The 24,700-nt window shown below is 40.6% G+C and overlaps 1 protein-coding gene across 23 annotated transcripts in view; it reads right to left on the bottom strand.

Moving 5' to 3' along the window:
* Positions 1 to 24,700, bottom strand: part of LIMCH1 (LIM and calponin homology domains 1) — a 367,162-nt gene that overhangs the window by 11,137 nt on the left and 331,325 nt on the right. For 4 of the 23 annotated variants that reach the window (XM_055435129.2, XM_088836305.1, XM_055435138.2 and 1 more), the window contains 13 exons: positions 23,955 to 24,045; positions 22,529 to 22,692; positions 20,095 to 20,200; positions 16,113 to 16,187; positions 15,371 to 15,411; positions 12,525 to 12,608; positions 9,729 to 9,821; positions 8,791 to 8,895; positions 7,302 to 7,429; positions 5,151 to 5,269; positions 4,532 to 4,655; positions 2,295 to 2,381; positions 810 to 918 (listed from right to left, as the gene is read on the bottom strand). In XM_055435129.2, coding sequence (XP_055291104.2) covers positions 810 to 918; positions 2,295 to 2,381; positions 4,532 to 4,655; positions 5,151 to 5,269; positions 7,302 to 7,429; positions 8,791 to 8,895; positions 9,729 to 9,821; positions 12,525 to 12,608; positions 15,371 to 15,411; positions 16,113 to 16,187; positions 20,095 to 20,200; positions 22,529 to 22,692; positions 23,955 to 24,045 — 1,326 coding nt within the window. The remainder of the gene's footprint in view (positions 1 to 809; positions 919 to 2,294; positions 2,382 to 4,531; positions 4,656 to 5,150; positions 5,270 to 7,301; positions 7,430 to 8,790; positions 8,896 to 9,728; positions 9,822 to 12,524; positions 12,609 to 15,370; positions 15,412 to 16,112; positions 16,188 to 20,094; positions 20,201 to 22,528; positions 22,693 to 23,954; positions 24,046 to 24,700) is intronic. The other 19 variants (XM_088836304.1, XM_088836310.1, XM_088836311.1 and 16 more) reach the window with 15 other exon arrangements.

Below are 24,700 nucleotides of genomic sequence, written 5' to 3'. Positions count from 1 at the left end.
TTTTCTGAATGTTGAGCTTCAAGCCAACCTTTTCACTCTCCTCTTTTACTTTCATCAAGAGGCTTTTGAGTTCCTCTTCACTTTCTGCCATAAGGGTAGTGTCATCTGCATATCTGAGATTATTGATATTTCTCCCAGCAATCTTGATTCCAGCTTGTGCTTAGAGGGAGTAATATTCCATCTGTGATTGCAGACACACTCATGTGGAGATCCACAACTTAGCAACTAGCTGTAACCACTTAATTGAGGGAAATCTCGCATCAGGTCAAAGACCAAAAACCTCTGGAGTTGGGTCACAAGAGTCTAAGAAGCAGCAAAGATGTTACATTCCAAATAAATCTACCCTGCCTTTAAAGATTCAGAAGTATCACTGTCCTCCTGGGTGGCTTTCTTAGCTTCCTGCTAGAGTATACACTCTTTGCTGCTGCGCTGCTGCTACTGCTGCTGCGTCACTTCAGTCGTGTCCGACTGTGTGACCCCATAGACGGAAGCCCACTAGGCTCCCCCATCCCTGGGATTCTCCAGGCAAGAACACTGGAGTGGGCTGCCATTTCCTTCTCTTTAGCAACAAAAAAACAGTTTTACAAAGACAAATGTCTTGCTTCCTCTAACCTGACATCCCAGAGGGATGTGTGATAGAATAATTTTATCCTCAGAGATGGACTCCATGCCCATTTCTGGACAACCTAGAGTCGGGGGGCCTCACACACAAAGGCTGTTAGGATTTCCAGGAGGTACTTACTAAGCACAGAATGAGGCCGAAACACATTTCAAGACTGTACTCAGGGAAAAGAGTGGTGAACACGTACCTTAAAGCACTGGATGTGAAAATAGAGATTGAGGGTCTCAATGATCATCGCAGCGCCTTTACCCAGTGGAAGCCCACACGAAGAGCACAGCTTCTTCCCACTTATAGACCTAGGTTGCAAAATATATGGCATAATAAAATGTGCTGTTTAGAATCTGGAGCCTCATGCAAAAATGAAATGGAATATGGAGCCTCATGCAAAAAAAAAAGAAAATATGGGTTTTTAAAACATTGATATGAATGAAATGACAAATACTGAAATGATAACGAGCAGGAATTAAGCATTAGCTATAAGATGGTGATAATTGATAGATTAAATACAGTAAGCCTCTGCTGTGACACTGAACTCTGTATGCATGAATTATTTGTTATAAAAAGTTTGTGCTGTAATCTGTTCAACCACAGTGATCAAATGCCTTGAAATGAATCAGTGTATTTATCATATGTTTTCTTAAATCCTCAAAGACAATCAAGTTTAGTTTTACTAAGGTTTTAGTTGTGTTAAGTTTTTCTGTAATTGGTTCATTGGCCCACTAGGGCATTCCTTTTTATTTATTAAAAATTTTTTGTTGTTGCTTAAAAGTATAGAGGAAATTGTGATCCAGTCCAACAGGTACCAGGCAGATATAGGATCAAATCTCTGCCCTGACACCAAGTTCTGTGATCTGGTGTGAAGAACTCACATTGGGTTTCCACTGCATTGGCTTAGACAGGATGGCTGTGCCCTTAGTCCGTTTTCCCACAACTAAGGTCAGATTGCAATGATGCTGACTATGAGGAAAACTCTTGGAATTACGTAAGAAACTATAAAATATGCAATACCATTTGGAAGCTAACAGTATACACAGGGATAGAAGAAACAGAAAGGAAGACAAGAGAAAAAAAGAAAGAGTTGCCCTTCACAAAACTCTATTTATTAGGATTTCCCTCTTATCCCGCATTTAAATGAAATTTCTGAATCAAAGAAAACCTTGCAGTACTTAGTAATCTGTTTCTCCAGGGAATGGGAACTCAGGCAGCTTTTCAGAATATCATGGGGCCCAATTAATATCCAGAAGCAATCATTAGAGAGCTTGAGTAGCGTAAGAGGGGAGATGAAGTTTCATTTCTCAACGCCTGCCTGGACCACTGTAAGAGCCATCAGCAGATTCCGCCTAGAAGGACCAAGCCTCCTCGGGGGGAAAGGCGCCGACTTAGAAGCCTTGCAATTGTCTGGTGGGTTTTCTTATTAGATTGCAGGTTCCACACAATGTAATTAAAACCGATGGCCACAGTCATGCCAACATCACACACTTGGCTCTCTCGATCGAGGGCTGATAAAATCTTCAGGTGGATGGGGTGTGTTCCTTTGTCCTGCCTCTGAGTGTGTGTAGGAAGAGACATGGGTGGACAAATCCTCACGGTTCCCTGGCAAGCACTAATTCGGTGGTGATGGTGCCCAGCAGGCTCCAGTCAAAACAGAGCAGCCTCAGAAAGGCTTGCTGACCTCTTGTGCCTGTTTGGTGACTGGCCAGGAGGGGTAGGGGAGCAGGGGGACAAGCGCCCAGCCTGGAAGTTCTCTCGAGGGTTTTTCCTGTAACATGGGAAAGGAATCAAACATCATAAGTAAACAGAAGCCCAGTCCGGCAAGAAAAGACATTTTAGAAGGAAAAAAAAAAAGAAAAAGCCCTCTTCCTTGACAACCAAATAAAAGACCATAGCACATCCTAGTGGTAATTTTTTAATAAAGAACAACAACAACAACAAAAATTCCATCTAGCAGGTTTGTTCAGACACTGGCTGTATCATAGCAAAACCAGGCTGGCGCTGTTGAACAGAAAAGACAAAATGGTTTCCTACTCTTTATTTTTGCCAGGTTCTTTGCTAGTTAAAGTTGCATGCTGAGTTAGATATAAAATCTATGAATGGGATGGAAGGGAGAGATATGTGGGGGCTATAGGGAAAAGCTCTTCAAGAGAGCCCAGAAATAAAGAGCAGTGTTTAAAGGAAATATTTTTCAGTGAGGTGGCTTCCACCCTTATTCGGAAATTCATTACAGGTCCATATGATTAGAGGTGATGTTCAAAACAACCAATAACCGCTATGTCACGGGCATCTCCAAGGCAGAATGGTTCCCAGCCAGAAGCTCCCTCAATGGTTTCACAGGTGCGGCTGGTTACACGTGAGCCCTGCCTGTGGTCAAGCTGTCAGTTTGGGGCTTTCGCTTTTAAAAGTTAATTTCACTTGTAAAGAAAGGAATAGGACACAGAAAAGAATGAGGAAAAGAGAAATTCCAGCATAGACATCAACAGGGCGTGAGGCCATCTGTCTTGTAACTGCTTTCAGAATAACTTCCTGAGCCCCTGACCTCCCCCCACCCCAAGCCTCCCTCCCTAGACAGAGCTTGTCTTCTTCAAAATATCAGTTTTTCATGGAATATCCTAAAGTATAAGAACCATTGCCTTGAAAAATGGTTGAAAATCACCACGATAATCAATAACAATAATGAGTCCTTCTATGTGATTTTACCTTCTATGAATGCTGCATATGTCATCTAGACACAGAGAAATGAAATTAGATAGACATAAGAGAAAAGGGGGAAATGGTTTAAAACTCTGTTGAGAAAAAAGTGTTAACAAGAAAAATCAGATAAAAAGGTGAACTTATAAGACAAGTTATTATCATCATTATCACCAACACTATCATTATCAGAATCATTCCCAACAATGTGTAGTACTTACCATCTTCCAGGCACAGAACCCTATGAGGTAGGCGCTTCTATTATTCCCATTTTATACATGAGGAAACTAGGGCAGAGAAGGATTAGGTCTCTTGCTCAAAGTTTTATGCAGGCAAGTGACAGAGTCAAAATTTTGAATCCAGGTGGTCTGGCTCCTGGTAGAATGATTGGTTAAAGTATAATGTATATTATCTTTTAAAAACTGATTACAAGGAAACTGCAGGTCAAATATGACATAATGAAATCGTGGGTTCACTTTGCATCCCTTTATCTCTACTCATTCAGACAAGTACTTTGGGTAAGTTATTTAATTTCCCTGAGCCGCAGTTTCCTTATCTGTAAAATGGGAACAATAACTCAGTAATGTAACTGGGCGAGTTCAGTGAGTTAATACATGAAAAGAAGAGGAGAGAGATATATACAAACCCTTCAACACAGTGCCCGTTACATGGACATGCTTCAAAAACGGTCGGAACTATTTTTATTGTAAAAAATATAATTGTTACAAAATTAGACTAAAGCCTGGGGTAGTTATTTAAAGAAAGAGAATGGTAAGGAGAGGAAAATATTTTTTTTTTCCTTGAAAGAACATTTCTCCATAGGCTCTGAGACAATTAAACTTGCTTAAACAAATTTGGTAAAACATGCCAGAAAATTCTTTCCAATGTTTAGATATGTCAGTGAAAAACATTACTTTGTCTCTTTTAAGTTGCTAAATTCAGGGTAAATATTTACTTGCCAGGAAGATCATCCCAAACTTCATAAGTATTTGTTACCTCAACAATGACAGTGAATGGAGAGAAAGCACAAAAATGATGCAAAACACCTGCCATCTCACACTTTTTCATTTTTCCCCCTTCTTAGTTTAAAAGACAAGAAACTCCATATAATTAAATCCCTTTGCTGTACACTTGAAACTAACACGACACTGTAATTTAAACTTCAATAAAAAAATAAAATTAAAAAAAAAGGAAAATCCACAATCATCGTATTTGGTTACTCACTTCCGCCTTTCACTAGGAGACTCAATCTGATGGTTAATGCTTTTGTCCAATGGAAGGGTTTTTGGCTTCACATCTTCTAAAATGTGCATTGGTGGGTTTGCTACCTGCTGATTCTGGGATGGATCTGAGGCCAAAGAAAGAACATACAGTTAGTGCTCAGTAAAGCTGCTACCTCAGTGCTTAGTAATCACCTTTCTTTAAAGTACTAATGCCTGCTAAGGTCTCACAGTGATCTCATGGAACTTCCTGGTGCACAGCAGTGGGAGTTTATTCACTGTGCTGTTTAGCATAGCAGCCAGCAGAGGCCATATCTGTCTGGACGATGGGGTGGGGAAGGAGTCTTATGATAACTGAAACATGAATGCGTGCTTGCCAAGTCACTTCAGTTGTTTGACTCTTTGCAACCCCATGGACTGTAGCCTGCCAGTCTCCTCTGTCCATGGGATTCTCCAGGCAAGAATACTGGAGTGGGTTGCCATGCCCTTCTCCAGGGGTTATTCCCCAGCCAGGGATCAAACACGCATTTCTTAAGTCTCCTGCATTGGTAGGCGATATCTTTATCACGAGTGCCACCTGGGAAGCCCAGTGAAACATGGGAGCTGGTCTTCTCCATTCTTACCCTGAGCTAGCTGGGGGTTCACCTCACCATGTGGGGCCCCAGCTTCTGTATCCAGCTGGTGGTAGATTCCTTCTGATGCAGGGTTCTCAGAATGAGTCAAGACCTCTTGAGTTAGGCTGCTAAAATAAACAAATATATTTCAGAACAGGGATAAAAGCAACTGAAATGACTGATCTTATCCCTCAGGACAAGGAAGTACCAATTACAAAATGAAAAGAATGGGGATAACTAAATATTCTTTTTATTTTAAACTAGATTTAAAATGGATTTAGAATGCTGTAAAATGCTTTGCAGTTTCATTATCCATCAATTTAACAAATCACTTCTGCCATCCTCACTACCTCCTTGTCCACAAAACTCTTCATTCTAATAATTTTGAGGAATGAAAGAGCTAACTATACTCTCCCAGATTTCCACAAGGGAGGGCTTATTGTAGAAAGCATTTAGGCCATATGCGGCTTTGGCAGCCTATGGTAATTCACTGGTCTTTTAGGAGCAAGCTGGACATGACTTAGTGACTAAAAAAAAAATAACAACAATGGCAAAGAAAGGACAGGTGGAGGCGACCTTTTTAAAATTTCTGGTGACAACAGGGACTGTCTGGAGAAATAGCAATAATTCACGTAAAATGTTTACCAGCATCCCTCAAATATTCTTGACTTGTGGATTTCAAAACTGGAAACTCTCTGTAAATAATTTTAACTGGAAACAGCTGTGCTGTTTCAAGGGCTCCAAACTCCAATATCCTACAATTCAGCGAATCTTCTAGCTGATAAACCCAGAAGAATTCTCAGAGCAAGTCCCACCAGAAGAGTTCAGCTCCCAAACAACCTTTCAAATTGGTCAGTATTTGAAAATAATACTTAGATAACCTCTTGTTTCTTTAGGTCCCTCTAAGGATGCTATGAGCGTGTACCCAAGTGTGTATGCACACACATGCATGCACACTTGTCTATATCTATCTGATATATTGGAGTCCCAGGGGCAAACATTTGTATCATAAAGAACTTGCTGGTAGCAGAGCCAGCCTTCTGGGTGATCTACACAGTCTCTCCTTAGTTAAAAAAAGTTTTGTCTATTTAAAAACTACACTGTTTTTATTCAATAGCATAAGGACACTGACTTCAGAGCTATTAGAATGTGTTCAAGCAATAATAACTTATATGCAGAGTACATCATGAGGAACGCTGGGCTGGAAGAAGCACAAGCTGGAATCAAGATTGCTGGGAGAAATATCAATAATCTCAGATATGCAGATGACACTACCCTTATGGCAGAAAGTGAAGAGGAACTCAAAAGCCTCTTGATGAAAGTGAAAGAGGAGAGTGAAAAGGTTGGCTTGAAGCTCAACATTCAGAAAACAAAGATCATGGCATCTGGTCCCATCACTTCATGGGAAATAGATGGAAAAACAGTGGAAACAGTGTCAGACTTGGTTTTTTTGGGCTCCAAAATCACTGCAGATGCTGATTGCAGCCATGAAATTAAAAGACGCTTGCTCCTTGGAAGGAAAGTTATGACCAACCTTGATAGTATATTAAAAAGCAGAGACATTACTTTGCCAACCAAGGTCCGTCTAGTCAAGGCAATGGTTTTTCCGTGGTCATGTATGGATGTGAGAGTTGGACTGTGAAGAAGGCTGACCGCCGAAGAATCGATGCTTTTGAACTGTGGTGTTGGAGAAGACTCTTGAGAGTCCCTTATACTGCAAGGAGATCCAACCAGTCCATTCTAGAGGAGATCAATCCTGGATGTTCATTGGAGGGACTGATGCTAAAGCTGAAACTGCAATACTTTGGCCACCTCATGCGACGAGTTGACTCACTGGAAAAGACTCTGATGCTGGGAAAGGTTGGGGGCGGGAGGAGAAGGGGACGACGGAGAATGAGATGGCTGGATGGCATCACCGATTCTGTGGACATGAGTTTGAGTGAACTCCGGGAGTTGGTGATGGACAGGGAGGCCTGGCGTGCTGTGATTCATGGGGTCGCGGAGAGTCGGACACGACTGAGCGACTGAACTGAACTGAACTGAACTGAATGTATTATAGGAAGATAACTTCAAAGCTGAATATGGTTTGCATTAGTGATGGAGTGAAGGGGCACAGCCCCGCTGCACACACATGGATGAACAACCTGGACCGGCTCATACCTGCCCTTCTCCTCCAGCGGATCACCTTCCCTAGTCTTCAGCAATGAGTCACTATTACCCTCCTGGAATGGTCTCTTCTGTCTTGTCTCTTGTTCTTCCTCGCAACAGTTTTCCAAGTCCATCTTATTCTAATGGGGAAATCAAGGATAATCTTGAATATAATTTTCAAACATACTGGACAATACTCATGTCTGGCCATGGAATAGTTGAAACTTTTTTCAATCACACTGTCTATAATTTAAAGAATGGTTGTTCAGATCAACTGATTGGTAACTGATTTTCAGTAATTTGAAATGAACATGTAATCTGGATCTCTCTTAAAAGTTATCACAAAAGGGATTTGGTTAGAAAACCTATCTTCCAAAATAAAACAAGATCACAGGACTGCTCATTTAGGGACAAGTGGCTTCAAATGCCCATGGGTTATTTTAAAATGCAGATTATGGAGTGTAACCTTAAAAACTATGCAAAAAAATTTAATTTTAAATTTTAAAAGTTTAAATAAAAATTTCAAAGTTTGGTATGTGTAAATGGCTGGTGCAGATTGAAAAGTTAGTTGTTGGACAGTGTAGAATTCCCTTGATTATGATTATAAACAACTTATTTTAAAGACTATACAGTGTTTCATAATTATTGCAATATATGAAAGATATGAAAGATTTGGCTTTTGTGATGATCTCTGTATACAACAGCAAAGATAAGCAATATTCTGAGCTTGGTGAGTAACTAGGCAGTATCAAATGTAGTGAATTTCTTTTGTATAATCTGTATTAAAATTGGATAATTTTAAAAAATATAGTGTGTTGCATCATACCTTAATTGACTACAGAAACAACAAATATGACATGTACCCAAGTGGTATTATGTTCATTGCAAAATGAATGTATTCTGTTATTTACATTATCAAAAACATAAAGTGTAGATTATGGACAAGCCAGGTCTTGCTATGACATTTGTCCACTACCTCCATGACCTTATTTAGGGGATACAGAGGTAGACCAGCCTTTCTGGACTCTCTCCAGCCCCTGAAGACACATACATCTCTTATGTGGAATTCCAAGAGCTGTTTAGAAGCAACTTTTGTGGAGGCTGGTGTGAGCATACTGTTGGCTCTGTTGGCGTCGTGCTGCTACCATCCAGGGCAAAGAGATGAATGGTCTGGCAGAGAGAAACATGTCTGCTGAGGGAATGAATGATGGGCAGTGAGAAAGACATTCCAGCACATGGCATCGCTAACCAGGGTCGTGCCAACCAGTGCAGGGGCTTTGCGGGCAGAGCTGGCCTCAGTAATGTGTTCGCTGCTTCTTAGGGATCAACTCTAGGGTTTGGCCATGGCAGTGATGGTACCATGGGGTACAATGGCCATGTGGTAGCTGACATGATTCTATAGCAGTCCTGTATATAAACTGGTGGAAAACTTGGCCTTGTGGCTTTATATTTTTATTTTGGTTTACTTATTTCACGAAGTGCTTTTAACCTATGGCCTCACCACTGTCCCACTGCCTTCTGTCACAGAGGAAGATGTAGAGAGCTGGTCTGCAGAACTTGAAGAAACAGTAAATGGAACCACAGTGTCCTCAATTATTTTCCGCTCCTAGGGGAAGGACAGGAATTAATGAAAGGGAGAGAGAGGAAAAACAGTATTTGTCAAGAGAAAAGTGTCATTAAAGGACCTTGAGAAAAACATCAAAATTATGTGCAAACAAGCAGTGCATTAAAAAAGGTCTTTTAAAATCAGATAGCATTCTCTATGGGGAATGATTAAGAAATTAGCATTTAATTTAGAAAAACAGTCTTTGCAAGATAATTAGTTCATATGATTCAAGAAGCCTAATTAGAAATGCTATTGGGGGAGGATTATGCACAAAAAATTCACAACAATATTAATCATAAATTTTCGATAATATAAAGTATAGCTTAAAATTCTTGAATATGGTCTGGCTTGTTCATCAAAAAAAATGAAACAAACAAAACCAAATTCTCCTCCCTTCCAAATCTCTTTGGCATTATGGTGAATGCAGTAGTAAGGATTCACTTAGCTTTGATATCAAAATTATCCTGTGAAATTAGTATTAATTCTCTATTACCAAACACACAAATAATTCCCTAACAAACACACAAATAAACAAATTGATACTTTCATGTCTTGTCAGACAAATAAAAAATCTGACCTCTATGACTAAAGAAGAGATATACTTCTATTCCCTCCCTTGACCATGACTCAACATACCCTCACCACAAACTAAATCTGGATGGGCAGTGGTCTTTCACAGTATATAGGACTCTTTTAAAAGGTTGATGGGGCTCCACCGTGACTAAAGAGAATCAAAGATAGCCCCACACCCCATGCAGAATGGACACACAAAGTTCTGAGAGATTTTGAGGATTAAGGCTTCAGCATTAAATTCCTAGTAGGGAATTTCCTACCTCCTCATAGTATCTGCGTTCTTCTTCTTCCACCTCCTTTTGGGCCTTTTCCCACTCTTCTTTCAGCTTGTCCTGTTCCTTCTGGTATCTCTCCTGTTATGGAATTTTCATAGATTGTTCTGAATTGACCAGTGCATACAGCACTGGGACCTTCCCCCAATAAACCATCATGTACAATGTGTTGCAAAACTCTCTTCTTGTTGTAACATTCTGAATCTAACCCATTCATGCACCCAAAGAGGAATACTATTTTGTGGTACTTAGCAATGGTACCCCACTCCAGTACTCTTGCCTGGAAAATCCCATGGACGGAGGAGCCTGGTAGGGGGCAGTCCATGGGGTCGCTAAGAGTCGGACATGACTGAGCGACTTCACTTTCACTTTTCACTTTCAGGCATTGGAGAAGGAAATGGCAATCCACTCCAGTGTTCTTGCCTGGAGAACCCCAGGGACAGCGGAGCCTGGTGGGCTGCCATCTATGGGGTCGCACAGAGTCGGACACGACTGAAGTGACTTAGCAGCAGCAGCAATCATGTTAGGGACATAAAAATCCAAAGGAGAACAAGCTTTACTGCTGTGGGTATTTCATAGAATTGTTCCTCAGATATATAAGTAGACATTTGCTTACAAAAAGAGGACAGATGAAAAGACTAAAATCTTCTTAATTTGCGTTTTAAGAGATAGGCTAAACCAATAGTTTGCTTTTACTGGGCCCTTCAGAGATGACTTTTGCCATTCCCCTACCAGAAATATGTTGCTGCTGGGAGAGTTTAATAAAAGATTTTTTAAAAATCTTGGAGGTTTACAATACAAAGAAAGGTCCAAAGTGGATGAGATGATAATTAGTTGAGTGGCCATTCTACCAAAATGGAGTCTTCCTGTCTTTAAGTCCTCCTGAATTAAGAGTAGCTTTTAAACAGCCCATTAGAAGGTGTCCATATCAGAACTGCTATTATTGTTTTCAGAAAAAATATGACACTAGTTACCCCTTCTGGAGAACAAAGCAAAATACTCTGAATTTTGGAGAGCTTTAAAAATGTGACTGGAGTCCCTGACGCTTGACTAGAAGAAATGAATACATGGAAATGAAAATGAATGCTTGAGATGAGAACTGACGCCCTTGGGTGCCTTGGGAATGGCATCCCTGACGTGACAAGAGACAAAGGACTCACTGGAGCGTATCGTAACACACACAGTCAAATATTTTAGGCTGATTACTGTCAGTACTCTCTCTGAGGCTGACAAAGTCTGTGCTTTTGTCTTCTTAGGGAAGGCACCGAGCATTCCTCCAGGTATTACTTGTTATGTCATTACCTTAGGAGCGAAAGGGCTTAACGGAATTGTCTGGAAACTAATGTTTGTATTCATGCTCTGGTAAAAACCACTGTTGGTCAACCCATGGCAGGCTTTTAACTTCAGGTCAAAATTTTATCAAAACCTAATATTGTAAAGTTCTAGAGAGAGACTCCAGGGAGCTTCAGAATAGAGGAAACAGACCTTCAAACTTTACAAAACCTGAAAAGCAAGCAAAGATTCTTAGGTCTATCTGTTCTAGGAGTTGATGTCATGTCTCCTTCACCAAGAGGATGAATTGATGATGTTTCCCCTCACTCAGAGGTGAAAGGTGGGGGATGTCTGTCACACACACACACCCTTCCTTCCCCGTAAACACCTTAGCCCTAAGCCTACAATCCACACCTAAAACCACAGCTACCTTTCAGAGTGTAGCAGACACAGCGTCACCACGGGAAACATGGACATCTGATGTTTAAGAGAAGAACAAATGACCAGGGCTGGTCTGGGGCCTCCCAGTGGACCTAAAAGCCCCCACAGCTCTGGGACTTTGCTGACTTTAGTTCTTAGTAACATTTGATATTGAAAGTTTACTCCTATGATATTTTGAAAAGTGTCAAAGTAAAAGGGCAGACCTAGAGCCACACTACAATTGATTATCTAGCTGACCCTTGCTCCCCACCCCTGGGAATTAAGCCAAAAGGATAAAAACAAAAATATAAGGAGAAATAAAAGTAAAATAAACTTGCATTAAGCACTGCTTTCTACACATAGGCCAAAAGTCAATACCATTGGGAATATAGTGGAAAGAACAGAGTCATCCAGGCGTGGATTTGAAACAAGGCTCAATATCTGTTAGAGGTGTGGCCTCGGGAAGATGATCCATTAATTGCAAACCGAGACTAATAAGACATATTTGACAAGTTTCATGAGGATTAAATTAGATAAAGTATGTCAAGCACCCACAAATATGCCAGTTCTGGCACACCCTGAGCTCTCAGCATAGGTTACTCACTTCCTTTCTGAAGCCATGTTGCTCCACAAACCTGGCACAAAACAAGTAGAAGCACGATAAGCTTACTCCCAGAATTTTTCTAGAATTGAAAATTAGGAGCATTTGCTCAAAGATGGAGCAAGTACTTCTACTTAAGGTGTAAGACCCAGGTCAAATTTTATTTCACATGTATGCTATCAAATAGCTTTCTGAATTTTTTCCCACCCTGAGCTGGACTGGAATTTGACTGGCAGCTAAGGAGATGATGAATGGGCTGGTGGGCCCTTAATCAATACCTGAATTTTTTTCCTATGTTCATCAGTATAACCTCCGGTGGGAGGAATTAGGAATTGGGCATTCTGTCTCATGGACACAAAATGGATGAACTTAGACTCAACAACTTCTGAGAAAAAGCTGAGTCCATGCGTCTCCTCTGCTAAACAACTATTTAACACAACAGAAATTAAGAGAGCATCCTTAAAGAAGGGGAAAGAAAGCAGCAAACCTACCTGGAGCAAACGTTCCTGCTCCTGTTGCCATTTTTCCTGTCGCCTGCGCTCCTCTTCTGGGTCCCACGCCCAGAACTTAAACTGCTTAGAAAATAAAACCATGATCAAAATTCAGCCACATCCTCAAGGCCAGGCTGGGACAAAGGACACAATTAGCTCCCAGTCTGATACTCAGATGGACATTCAGAAGCAGAAGTCTTCCCATATCTAAAGGTACTCTTTGTTGGCAGAAACTACTCTTTTTTTTTTTTTTGGCCTTGCTACTTGGCATGCAGGATCTTAGTTCCTTGACTGGGGATTGAACTCATACCCTCTGCATTGGGAACATGGAGTCTCAACTATTGGACCACCAGGGAAGTGCCCCAGAAACCACTTTTTAGCCTTAGTCCGTCTTTGGTTTACTTCCAGAATGCTGGTATGATTCTGTGAACCCTTTTGGAGCTAACGAAAACACAAAGCCACTGACATGGGAAGGCTTTTGCTTCATTTCTCTTATCAGTGATTTCTTAAATGTATTCACGCTCCTGAGCATAAGATACTCATTCTGCCTATTGATCCTGGGTTCAAGCAAACAGGCATGCTTATCTCAGCAGAACTGCCCAGGGCCTGCATAAGAAACATTCAAACACAAAGACTTTTTTGTGTGGTCTTTTTTTCCCTATGTTATTTTTTTATTGAAGGATAATTGCTTTACAGAATTTTGTTGTTTTTGGTCAAACCTCAACATGAATCAGCCATAGGTATACATATATCCCCTCCTTTTGAACCTCTTTCCCCATCTCCTGCCCCATCTCACCCCTCTAGATTGATACAGAGCCCCTGTTTGAGTTTGTTTTGGTCTTTTAAACAGGTTTTTTTGTGTGTGTGAGTGTGATTTGTGGACTCAAGTGAGTGAATGGAAATAATGGGAGCAGGATGCATAAACCAAGGTGGGCACCTGGGCCATGGAGGATGAATGAGATCGAGAGTCCACGGGGGAAGAAAAATCATACCTGGTCCCTAAAGTCAGCCAAAGTGGACAGCCTGCTGTATTTCAGGTTGGCCTCCCTGGCCTCACCCAGAATAGGTGCTGAGGAAAAGAAGTCTCCCCAGTAACTGTGCTTCTTCACTCCCCTCTGTTCTGATGGGGTGGTTTTGGGAGCCACATAGCACTGTCTCAGAATCCTGAGAAGGAGCAGGGTGAGGGTGAGGGAGTCTGGAGGAGGGGAAAGAGTCTGGGCTGGCAGGTGGCAAGCAGATTCCACCTGTTGTGGCTGCCTGCAGAGCAGGACAGAATCAATCTCACCCACGGTTTCAAGGGGCCTAATGACGGCCCAAGATACCTGGGTTAGCCCACCCGCCATCCTGCTCTGCCCCAAGTCGATCAGGCTACCACCCAGGAGCACAGCTGCTGGTCTGGTCGTGAAGCATCTTCAGGCTGAGAATGTGAGCCAGACCATAAGTATGGCTTGGTTTTTAACACTGTAAAAATTTATAGCTTTAATGTACTTAGACATGTGAAATGTGGGCCTCAATCGATACTCATGCTGTGGGTCCTGCAAATGGTAGGGATGGCCACAAAGAGTCAAAAGAACATCAAATTTAGGTCAGTATTTTCAGGGAATTCACTTATATAGATCAGTAACTTGTCTCTTTCTTATTCTATTTTCCATACCTTAGAAACAAGAATGTATCTCTTTAGGACACCCTTTCTTTCCAACCCTGCCCAGGGGGGGAAAGAACAATTTGACAGTGTTGTTCCTGTGTCATTAAAATGGAAATCAATGAATTATGTTATACTGGGTGATGCGACCCTTCTCCATCCTGCACAGGCACTTAGGAATTCCTAAGGTGAGACAATTTACCTACAGAGAAGAATTAGTTTTGGCTACGGTGGGCCTCTTGGATCAGCCACTGGGAAGGATTCATTCATGTATCAGGCACTATGCTAGAGGTTTGTGTGTAATTATTTCAAATGAAGCTCATAACACCCAGAAAGGAAAGTATTACTATCTCACTGGATGATCAAAGAAGACAATTTTCAGAAAAGATATATAGCACCTTCAGGGTCACACGATTAGCAAGCCTGTAGTCAAAGGCACAACAATGACTGTGTGGTGACGCCTGGGTAGCTCAAGAAATGCTACAGTTGACTGTCCTGTAGAGGAAGGCTCCAGATTCGATGGGAATTTCAGAGAGTGAGTAAGGGTGACAGGCCCAGCACCAGAAACACTCAGCTCAGAGAAGAGTCAGGTCTACAGAGAGTGTTCAGGCATTATTTGGGAGCAGGGAATTTTTACAGTGTCATGTGTCCTAACATTTTAATTAGAAAATGCTTTTTTTAAAAATTTCATCAAAATAAAAAATTGAAAACTAAATGTACAGTTAATATTATTCAAGATACTGACTGTGAGGAGTATAACTCAGACAGCTTGGGTCACCCAGACATGGTCCAGGCTGGGCCCTATATGCCAGTAATACGCTGTTGTTAATGTACTGTCCCATTGAGAAAAAAAAATTTTGAAAATTATTTTTTTTTAATTAAAAAATTTTAAAATGATTTTTGAATGCCTACAGAAGTTACATATTTTATTACTTTTTACAAATATAAATAAATCTTTTTGATTATCTTTGATAAATCTTTTTGATTTTACTTTCCTGACTCACCATTTTGTCTTCAACTTTGCAAAACGATAATCCATGTCTTTCTTGATGACTCAACTGACAGCATTATACACAACTTACAAATATTCTTTTCCAATCAAAAGTTTGGAGGCCATTTTGGATTGAATCTTAAGTGAATGAAATACCTTATAAATTAAAATCCACTAAATGCATGATCTTATTTCTTCACAGGAGTTACTTACAGGTGTAGTTACAGGTGACTTTTCACTACTTGGAGAATCCACTGTACAGAAAGAAAGGGGAAAAGATCACAAGGTGAGTGGCTTCTAATTGTCTTTCTTTTTTGATCCTCTTCAGTGGAGTGTGGTTCCTATGTCAGCTTCAAACCAACTTTTTTCTGGTAAGCCAAGAGCACTAGAGAATCATAATAAAGCAGGCCTCTGAAGCAGCTTGAACCCGTCACCAAGAGAAGTCACGACCATATAATATGATTGATCACATCAGTTAGCACCAGGTACCAGACTACAGGAAGCAAAATCTATTCCTCGGAGCGCTGCCTTTAATGCACCTTGCACTCTGGCCTGACTGACAGCCGCCCCCATCCGACATGGAGAAGGTACACACAGAGGGGCCAGATGTCATAAGGAGGTAGAAAGGGTGACACAGTTAACAAGAGAGCCGTGACCAGTTCCAGTTAAATGCTTCTAATTTCTATTTAAAATAAAGAAGAGGACCATAAAGAAAAAGGTAAATATTGTTTCTTTGGATTTTCAAAATCAAAGTAAAATTCCATGAATTTTCCTCCCAATTTTAGTATTAATTGGTGCTGATATCAAAGAATTAACTCTGCTTAACTGTGTGCCCAAAACAAGCTTTCCACGCTCCCTCTGGAATCAGAAATGAAGAAAAGTACTAGACAGCATTGGTTGCCCACAACACGGATTTTTGCACAAAAGAAACAGAGCTCCCCAGTATGCATTTTACCTGACTGGGAGAAAAACTGGGAACGTCGCCAAGAGTTCTGAACTCTCAGCGGAATGCTGGCAGTGCCAGGCGACTCTAGATGAGATGGAAGAACAGAACAAACAAAAAACCATGAAAACAGGGGTGAGACTTGAATAGAACCGTGCTCCCAAATACTAACGGAGGTCTGGTGAAAGAATCTAAAGTTCATCTTTATGTATCAGAAGACCCCAAACTTATCGGCATCAGGGACGGATTCTATGGTAGACAATTTCTCCACAGACTGGGAGGGGGGGATGGTTTCAGGATAATTCTCATAAGGAGTGCACAACGTAGGTCCCTTGCATGGGCAGCTCACAGTAGGGTTTGTGCTTCTATGAGAATCCAACACTGCTGCTGATCTGACAGGAGGCGGAGCTCAGGCAGTAATGCGGGCAATGGGGAGCAGCTGTAAACACACATGAAGCTTGACTTGTTCGCCTGCTGTTTACTTCCTGCTGTGCAGCCTAGTCCCAGTTGGGGACCCCTGTTATATATGTTCTTTGTAAGTACCTATATTTAAGAATCTAAGTATCACAATAAAACAGACATAAGACCCAAAGATGTGGACAAAAGTCAATAGATGGGCAAGTTTATGCTATTGTTTGTCTTGGTTTTGGTTTGGATTTTAGGGGCTCATACTTAAAGGTGATATTTAAGATGCTGAATCTCAATATGGAGGGAGAATGTGCTATGCAAGGGCAAAATACATAGCTGACATTGCTTTTAGAGAGCTCTAGAAACCACTCCAGTGTTCTTGCCTGGAGAATCCCAGGGACGGGGGAGCCTGGTGGGCTATCGTCTATGGGGTCGCACAGAGTCGGACACGACTGAAGCGACTTAGCAGCAGCAGCAGCAGAAAAAAAGTATAAAAGACAGGAGAGATGAGTTCAATTATTTTTACACACTTTATAAAGGTTATTATGGAAGTCTGTGGTGGCAGTTACATATGTGTGCAGCAAAAGGATGTATATGTGTGTATCTCTAATGGGGCAGCATCAAACAGACAGAAGCTCAAGGCAAGCATTTGCATCCTGAACGTTTGTGCTGGGCTCATCTGTCATCATTCTCGATGCAAATAAAGATATCAGTTTTTAAAATGTGCACATATTTCCCTGAAACATCCATTTGAGTTATTTTTCTACTGTTGGGAGACAGTTGAGAAAAGGAAATTGTCATCTTTAAATGCCTTTTTTGAATGGTTTTGGAGTATTTAAAGACTATTTATGCACTGTATATGTTGGAGGGAAATCTGTGGAGCATCACGAGGGCCTCCAGTAAATCTGTGGTAGCCTGTCTGATCAGCCGAGAGAAAGAGGGCTGAGTGGTGATGGTGGTGACATCACTCTCCTGGGGACAGAATATTAGGGGTGGCTCCCAGACTCCTGATCTCAACCCTACAGGCTCCTCTGGACTTGATGTGCAGCCTCTGACTAGTCACTTAAATGTCCACTGACTTTTTAGATCTAGGCAGAGCCCTATACTTCCCCCCAAATTAAAGACAAATCATGTCTTTTAAGAATACATTGATTAGAGGCCTTTTGCTTCTTGAAAGATACAAAGAAAGAACTTACCAAACAAGTACCACTGTTATTTTTACATCTACCAGTGATGTCCTTGGTGCACAATTTAAACTCATACTTCAAGCCAGAGGTTTCCAGAGTATGATCCCTGTGTCTGTGGCATCAGCCTCAACTTGGGGAACTTGTTAGAAATGCAAATACTGTGGCCCCAGGCCTGACCCACTGAATCAGACATGGCAGGGGTAGAGCCTAGAAGTCTGTTTTAACCAGTCCTACAGAGGACCCTGTCATACATTCATGCTTGAAAATCACTGCTTAAGCTATATCTCTGTAATATGAACACTCCTCTTTTAAGGAGAGCATTTGAGAAAGGTTTATTCCTGCCTGGCACCTTGCTTTATACTTTCACTCCTATTCAACTATTCTGCAGCTCCTAGACTATATTATAGCACTTATTCTGGGCCAGCTATTAAGCTAAAAGGTTTTTTCTCTCTCTTTTTTTGTTTATCCTATCTAATTCTTCCAATGGCCCTATGAAGTTTGAACTATTATTATTTCCCGTTTATAGATGACAGAGATTAGAAAGAACTTAGTGGGTAAAATCACACAGATAAGAACCAGAAGAGACAGAACCTGACTGTGTCCAGAGCCTGCAGCTGTAATTACAGTTCTATGAGCCAGACAAGAACTTGGAACATGTGTATGACAAACATAATCTCATCTTGAAGAATGATTTTGGAAATTCTCCAGTGCTACCGAATGTTCTTTTTTAATCATTCACTTTAGATAAAACATGAAGTAAAATCCCTTAATTCAACAGCACATTTTATAAAGCTGAAATGCCTTTCAACAGATAATGAGATGGAAAAATACATAAGACAGAAAAACTAATTAATATGGCTTAAAATATCTATTTCCTCTTTGTATTATTTATGTACAAAAAAGTGCTAGAGATAGGGCAGAATTAAAATCTGAATGTGAAGAATTCCTGGCCCAGTTGGGAGAATTTATTTTTGTCCATTCCCTTCAGGACAGGAGGGCTGACAAATTTAAATCAAATGCTTTGAAGATAGTATTAAACTTGTTTCCACATTTAGAAGAAGTCAGTGATCATCAGTACCTGTGCTAATTAATTCCCTCCCGAGTACTTCCTGTTATGCGGTTAGCGCCTAACTTATTTCCCAGCTGTCAACAAAGACTAATGGAAGCCACCTCAGATTCTGCCAAATAGCGGCCCAGCGTGGAAAAGAAAAGTAACAAATCTCCAGTCACAATGACTTGTACAATCTCTCTTTGCCTGGATTGATAAATCTATAAAATATACTAGGGAAAGTACATTAAAAAAAAAAACGAGAAATCTTACAGCTTTTGCCTCCTGAAGTCTAGACATTTTCACATCACACCATTAAAGAGAAAGAACTCACGCCAGTAAAGCCAGTGGTCTGTCTCTTGTGAAGCAGTCCCTACAAGTCACGGGATCCTCAGGACCCATCCCTCCACTGTTCACATCCTTAAGGCTCCTTTCTAGTGGTGTGGGAACGTGCAATCCTCACCCAGATACAGGGATTCAAGCTGGGCTTCTAAAGAGCAAAGCGGGTGAATTCACAAGTAAACAGGGCCTAAAACCCCAGGGCGTCTGCAGGAGTCGCTATCATTCTAACACCTTCATAGGTCCTAAACACCGAATATTTTTGAGGCTACCACTCTCCACATTATATCTAAAGTATTCAAATGTATCAAACAAATGATTTATATTAAGATATATCCTCAGTCTATATATATATGTACAATAGGTGTATATATATATGTGTGTGTGTTTATATTCTTGGCATAAAGATTTTTGGAAAGATTAAAGTTTTGGTTATGAGTAACACATTTAATCTATGATCACGAATGATTTCTCAGTAATCATCATGCATCTCCAGGAACTATTACGGAGTAAGGAAATCTGATTTCCTTTCAAAATCATGGTCAAATCATTGTCAATTGTCAAATTAAATGAGTATTTTTTAGAAGACTAGAGATTAATAATTAACAATTAATGAAGCTGACATGATAAAACTATTAACGTTACTGATTTTTTATCCTGTAATTTTAAAAACATTTTAGAGGCAACAACAAACTATTTTCAGTATTAAACACTTGTGTAGGCCTTACTGTGCCTGGCTGGCAAAATGGTCCCAGCAGCTGGGGTTCCTGGTTAAGCCAAATAGAGAATGTGGTCCCAGCAGCTGGGGTTCCTGGTTAAGCCAAATAGAGAATGTAGCCCCAGCTCTCATTCTGATGTTATTAATTCAGCCGTCATGGACTCTGGGAAAACCCAATAGCTAAAGGTACAGCAACATAAAAAAAGGAACCTGTCTTTATAAGAAAGACTATTTCACTACAGATGGGCCCAGCAGAACATGTAAAACGAAAACAAAACATTTCCTTCTTTTTACCTTGAGAATTGAGATTTGGCAAAGGTGACTGGTTGGTTTCAGGCATTTTGTCTAGAAATGGAAATGTCAGGGTTGCTTCTGGCTCGGGAGATTTTGGCTTTACCACCTGGAACACAGGCAACAGACATAAACATCACAGGTACTGGCCATTAACAAATGTACAGGTGGAATAAAATTTAAGGGTCCATGGCTATTACGTAAGTAAATAAGCCCAAACGTTAAAATCATAAATAGAAAATGCTGTCCCTTCTCCAAACCCCCTTCATGCTTTCTACATTAATACAGAGTTCAGTTTTTCATAAAAGTCAAACTACAGCATAAAAATTTGATGATCACTTTTCTTCAGACTCAGAAGACAATGTTCTGTCTGTGAGAATATGCATCACTCTGTCTCATCTTCTCATTGGAATTCACCACAGTTTGGTGGTACTACATAATCCGTTCCGTTCCGTCGCTCAGTCGTGTCCGACTCTATGCAACCCCGTGGACTGTAGCCTACCAGGCTTCTCCGTCCATGGGATTCTCCATGCAAGAATACTGGAATGGGTTACCGTTTCCTTCTCCAGGGGATCTTCCCGACCCAGGGATCGAACCCGGGTCTCCCACATTGGAGGCAGACACTTTAACCTCTGAGCCACCAGGGAAGCCCTACATAATATTGACTTTCTAATGTCAGGAAGTAAGACGTTCCACATAAGATTTAAAACTTTTTTTAACTACTTTAGTGTTAAATATTAAAGTAATATTACCTTCTAATGGGCATTATTCTTGAGATGCTACGCAACTTCCCACAAAGTTTTGCAAATTGCATTAAATATACTGTGCTTGTTGATGAAGAAGCATTATTGTAAAAAACTGTTATATCAAACAGTACCACAGGGACATTACCCTGAAGGGAGTTTTGAAGCAGGTTAGCCCACATAACCTTATGGTAAATAGTTCCAAAATTACAGGCTTAAAAATTTTTTTCTGTTTAGTTTGTAAAAATAGATGTTTCTGGTTACTGCTATTGAATGACCTTTGGTAGAACACCTCCTTCCAATTTGTTGCTTCTAATTAACTGATTGCTGACTGAACAGATAACCAAACTGACAACTAATATTAAGAGTCAGAGAATGGCATGAGAAGCAGGGCTGGGTCAGTTCATGTCCTTTCAGCTCTTATAGGACCTTCTCTGATTCATTGGCTGGTGGCCTTGAAGAGATTAATTTGATGGCCAGTGGCTCAGTGAGGTTCCAGAGCACTTGTTTCATCATAAGCTTATCTCTTGTTTGGTCCTCAGGACGATTCAATGTCTAGAATTTCTTCTCAGTAGGATTTTATTTTTCTTGATGACTAATATATTCAACCCTAGTGGAATCCTGAGAAAAATACAGTGAGTCATTCTGTATTATGGAGGTCAAGCAGGTGTCCAAATGAACTTCAGGGTTAAACATGCTGCAAAACTTAAGACCTAGATTTACCAAAGCTGACAACCCTCAAATCTTAACCTCATACCATTTTCCCCATAGTGGAGTCTTGACACAAACCTGTGTCAGATAATGCCTGATTGTAACTGAAACAGTTAATCATCAGCAGAAATGCTCAAAATAACTGCTATGTAAAAGGTCTGCCTGTGTACATTGCTACTTGGATTTACAAAAGCAACACTCCCAAAGGAAGTCAGAAAATAAAAGCTGTTGCAACCCCTGTCATCATCTTACCTTCTTTCTCTAAAAGATAACTGTGCAATAGGGAAAGAAGAAATTCACACGGTGTGAAAAGCATTGGGTCCAAAGACCAATATTCCATTTCCTAATCAACTAGCTGAAATTCTTAAGCTGGGGTCCACAGAGAAGAATTCATGTGATTATATGTACTTTGTACCACTTGATACCAAGGAAAACTTGGTAATCCTGTTCATTTTAAGGTTTAAACAATATTATTCTGAGAACACTGTTTGCCAGATAGACAAAGGGTCCATGGTCCGTGTATGTACACACACACAGTTAAGAACCCTTGAAAACAATTTTTTCATAGTCCTTATAGAAGGAACTCGAGAGCTCCCTTGCCTCTTCTGCCAAGTGAGGACACAGCAAAAGGATGGCCGCCTATGAACCAGGAAGTGGATTCTCACCAGACACCAAATCCACAGGTGCCTCTTGGACCTCCCAGCTCTAGAACTGAGAGAAAGATTTCTGTTGTTTATAAGCCACCCAGACTATGGTTTTCTGTTTTAGCAGCCAAATGGACTATCCAGACATCCTTCTACATACACTTTTTTTTTTTTACAATGAACATGTATTATTTGTCTTTAGAAAACTGTACATTTTAAAGATAGGAAAAAAGATCAGGAGAGAAAATAAACCTTCAGTGTGAAGTGGTGCCACGGCAGCAGCCGGCAGCAACACGAAGCCACAAGAACTGCGGACGTAACGGCTTCAGTCCACCTCACCTTTTGTGACAGCACCAGCTCCACCTTTCCACTCATTTCATTTTCTGGCTTCTTCTGCTCTTTCTCTTCTGGCACCTCATTCTTCAGCTGAGGGCTGGGGGAAAGCTCCACGAAGGCCACGGTTGGGCTGGATCTGGTCACAGTTGTTGTAAAAAGCTGTGGCTCTGAAATGGATTTACATTCAGAAACATAAAGGAGATGAAAACTATATAAAGGCTCAGTTCTGCCATACCACAAAGTACACTGGTACATATCTTGTCCTGGGCAATATGGAGCTGGATCACAGTGTGATAAGAGGTACAAAAGAGCCTCGGATCCTAGGATTCTCTAGGCTTTTTCATGGTATTATTTTAAAAAATCAAGCAACATAAAACATATCAAAGAACATCACTGTGAAAACCTAAGTTCTGAATAAGAGTCCCAGTTTACATATGAATAATACTACATGAAACAAAATGCTGACACAGAATATTAAGAGAGGTGGGTTGGATGGGAGAACATTTACAGATAATTTCTATCTAAATTTCTATCCAAATGAGTGGCAACCTGACTCTTCCTTTTGTATTTCAATACTCCTTTTTAACATCAATTTTTGGTAACTGGAATGTGTTAAGGGTTGTATAGTTTATATAATGCAATGAAAATTGTGTTCTTGAATATATAAAGTGGGTGAAAAAGTCACCATCTGAAGGAGCATATTGAAGCATGGAGGTACAGTCTAGTTTGAAAAAATATATGCTGCTTAAAAATAATTTGGTATTAAAGGAGGGTGAGAAGTTTTCATGTTTTATCAAAAGAAAAATGTGTTTAATATATTGGGAAATACTGCTTTAGGAACAGTGAGTCTCTGTTTGAACTTACTATTCATATTTGCCACATTACCTTATTCTTTCAAATTATTCACCAGTTTTGCTGTTTCAGGATCTATTTTTATGATATATTTTAAATCTGTCGTATCTATTACTATTACTGCGTTAAATATAACATCAAGTTTTTAGCATTACTTATTTTGAGAAATATAATCTCTTTGTAATGATGGAGATAAACTTTCAACAACAAAATAACAAGCAAAGACGCACAAACCCTTGATTTTTACAAGTCAGTCATATGGTCAGAATTTCCCCCAGGATGTCACTAGGTGGCAGCACAACCACACCACTTAGAGACTCGCCTCATTCATCACCTTTTTTGTTTTCAATATAGTTTAAGAGTTACAATTTATCTTTAAAGCTGCTGCTGCTGCTGCTGCGTCACTTCAGTCGTGTCCGACTCTGTGTGACCCCATAGACAGAAGCCCACCAGGGTCCCCCGTCCCCAGGATTCTCCAGGCAAGAACACTGGAGTGGGTTGCCATTTCCTTCTCCAATGTGTGAAAGTGAAAAGAGAAAGTGAAGTCGCTCAAAGCTAGTCTGTTATAAAAACAAACCTGATGAGGCAACTTCTGCATTCCCTTTTTCTGTTTCTTCACCATCATTTTCATCTTCTTGACTGTTCGCTTCAGTTTCTTCAGTGGTTGCCTAAAAGAAAAAATTTTCCCACCTTGAATAAATTATCCCTTTGAAGGTTCTAAAACGTGAAGGATTCCTGTTTTTTCAAGTTTTTAGGCCAACAAGGGAAGCTGCCTATATGAATTCAGTCTCTTCTATTTCCAAGGCAGCTTCATGGTGAAAGGCTGGTTTTGTCAGGAGACATTGTGCAAAGGAGAACAGAAGTGCTGAAGCAGCAGCACATCATGAAGGCACACACGTCCACTACCTCCAGCCTCCTCTGACTGCCCCAAATGTACATCCTCACTTTTTCCTTCCTTTCACCACCAAATTTTCAAAATCATACATTCCACCCACTTGCTCCCAAATGCCTTTAAAGTTGGCTTAGGGTCATATCACCAGTGAAAAAAAAATATTTGAAGGTTGCAATTAACCTCTCAGTGGCTTGCCATCAGCGCAGACACCAGCAGCACTTAGCATTGTGCATTTTATCCCCAGAGTTCTCTCCCTTCCTGGGCTCTCAACAACTCTCTGTTACCCAAGTTCTGATCCCCATTCTCTCTCCCCTTCCTTCCCTTCCTCTCTTCCTCCTCTTCTTTTACTGGTTATTCCTTTCATTCTCATTAAAATATGGGTCATTCCTAAAAACTTCAACTATTTCCCTCCATCTGCGCAGGATCACCTT

Source organism: Moschus berezovskii, chromosome 5 (assembly GCF_049115385.1).
Source record: "Moschus berezovskii isolate FMDL1 chromosome 5, NW_MosBer_1.0, whole genome shotgun sequence".
Taxonomy (NCBI): Eukaryota; Metazoa; Chordata; class Mammalia; order Artiodactyla; family Moschidae; genus Moschus; species Moschus berezovskii.
Note: the sequence above shows the minus strand (reverse complement) of the source record. Positions and strands in the feature narration are given on the sequence as shown.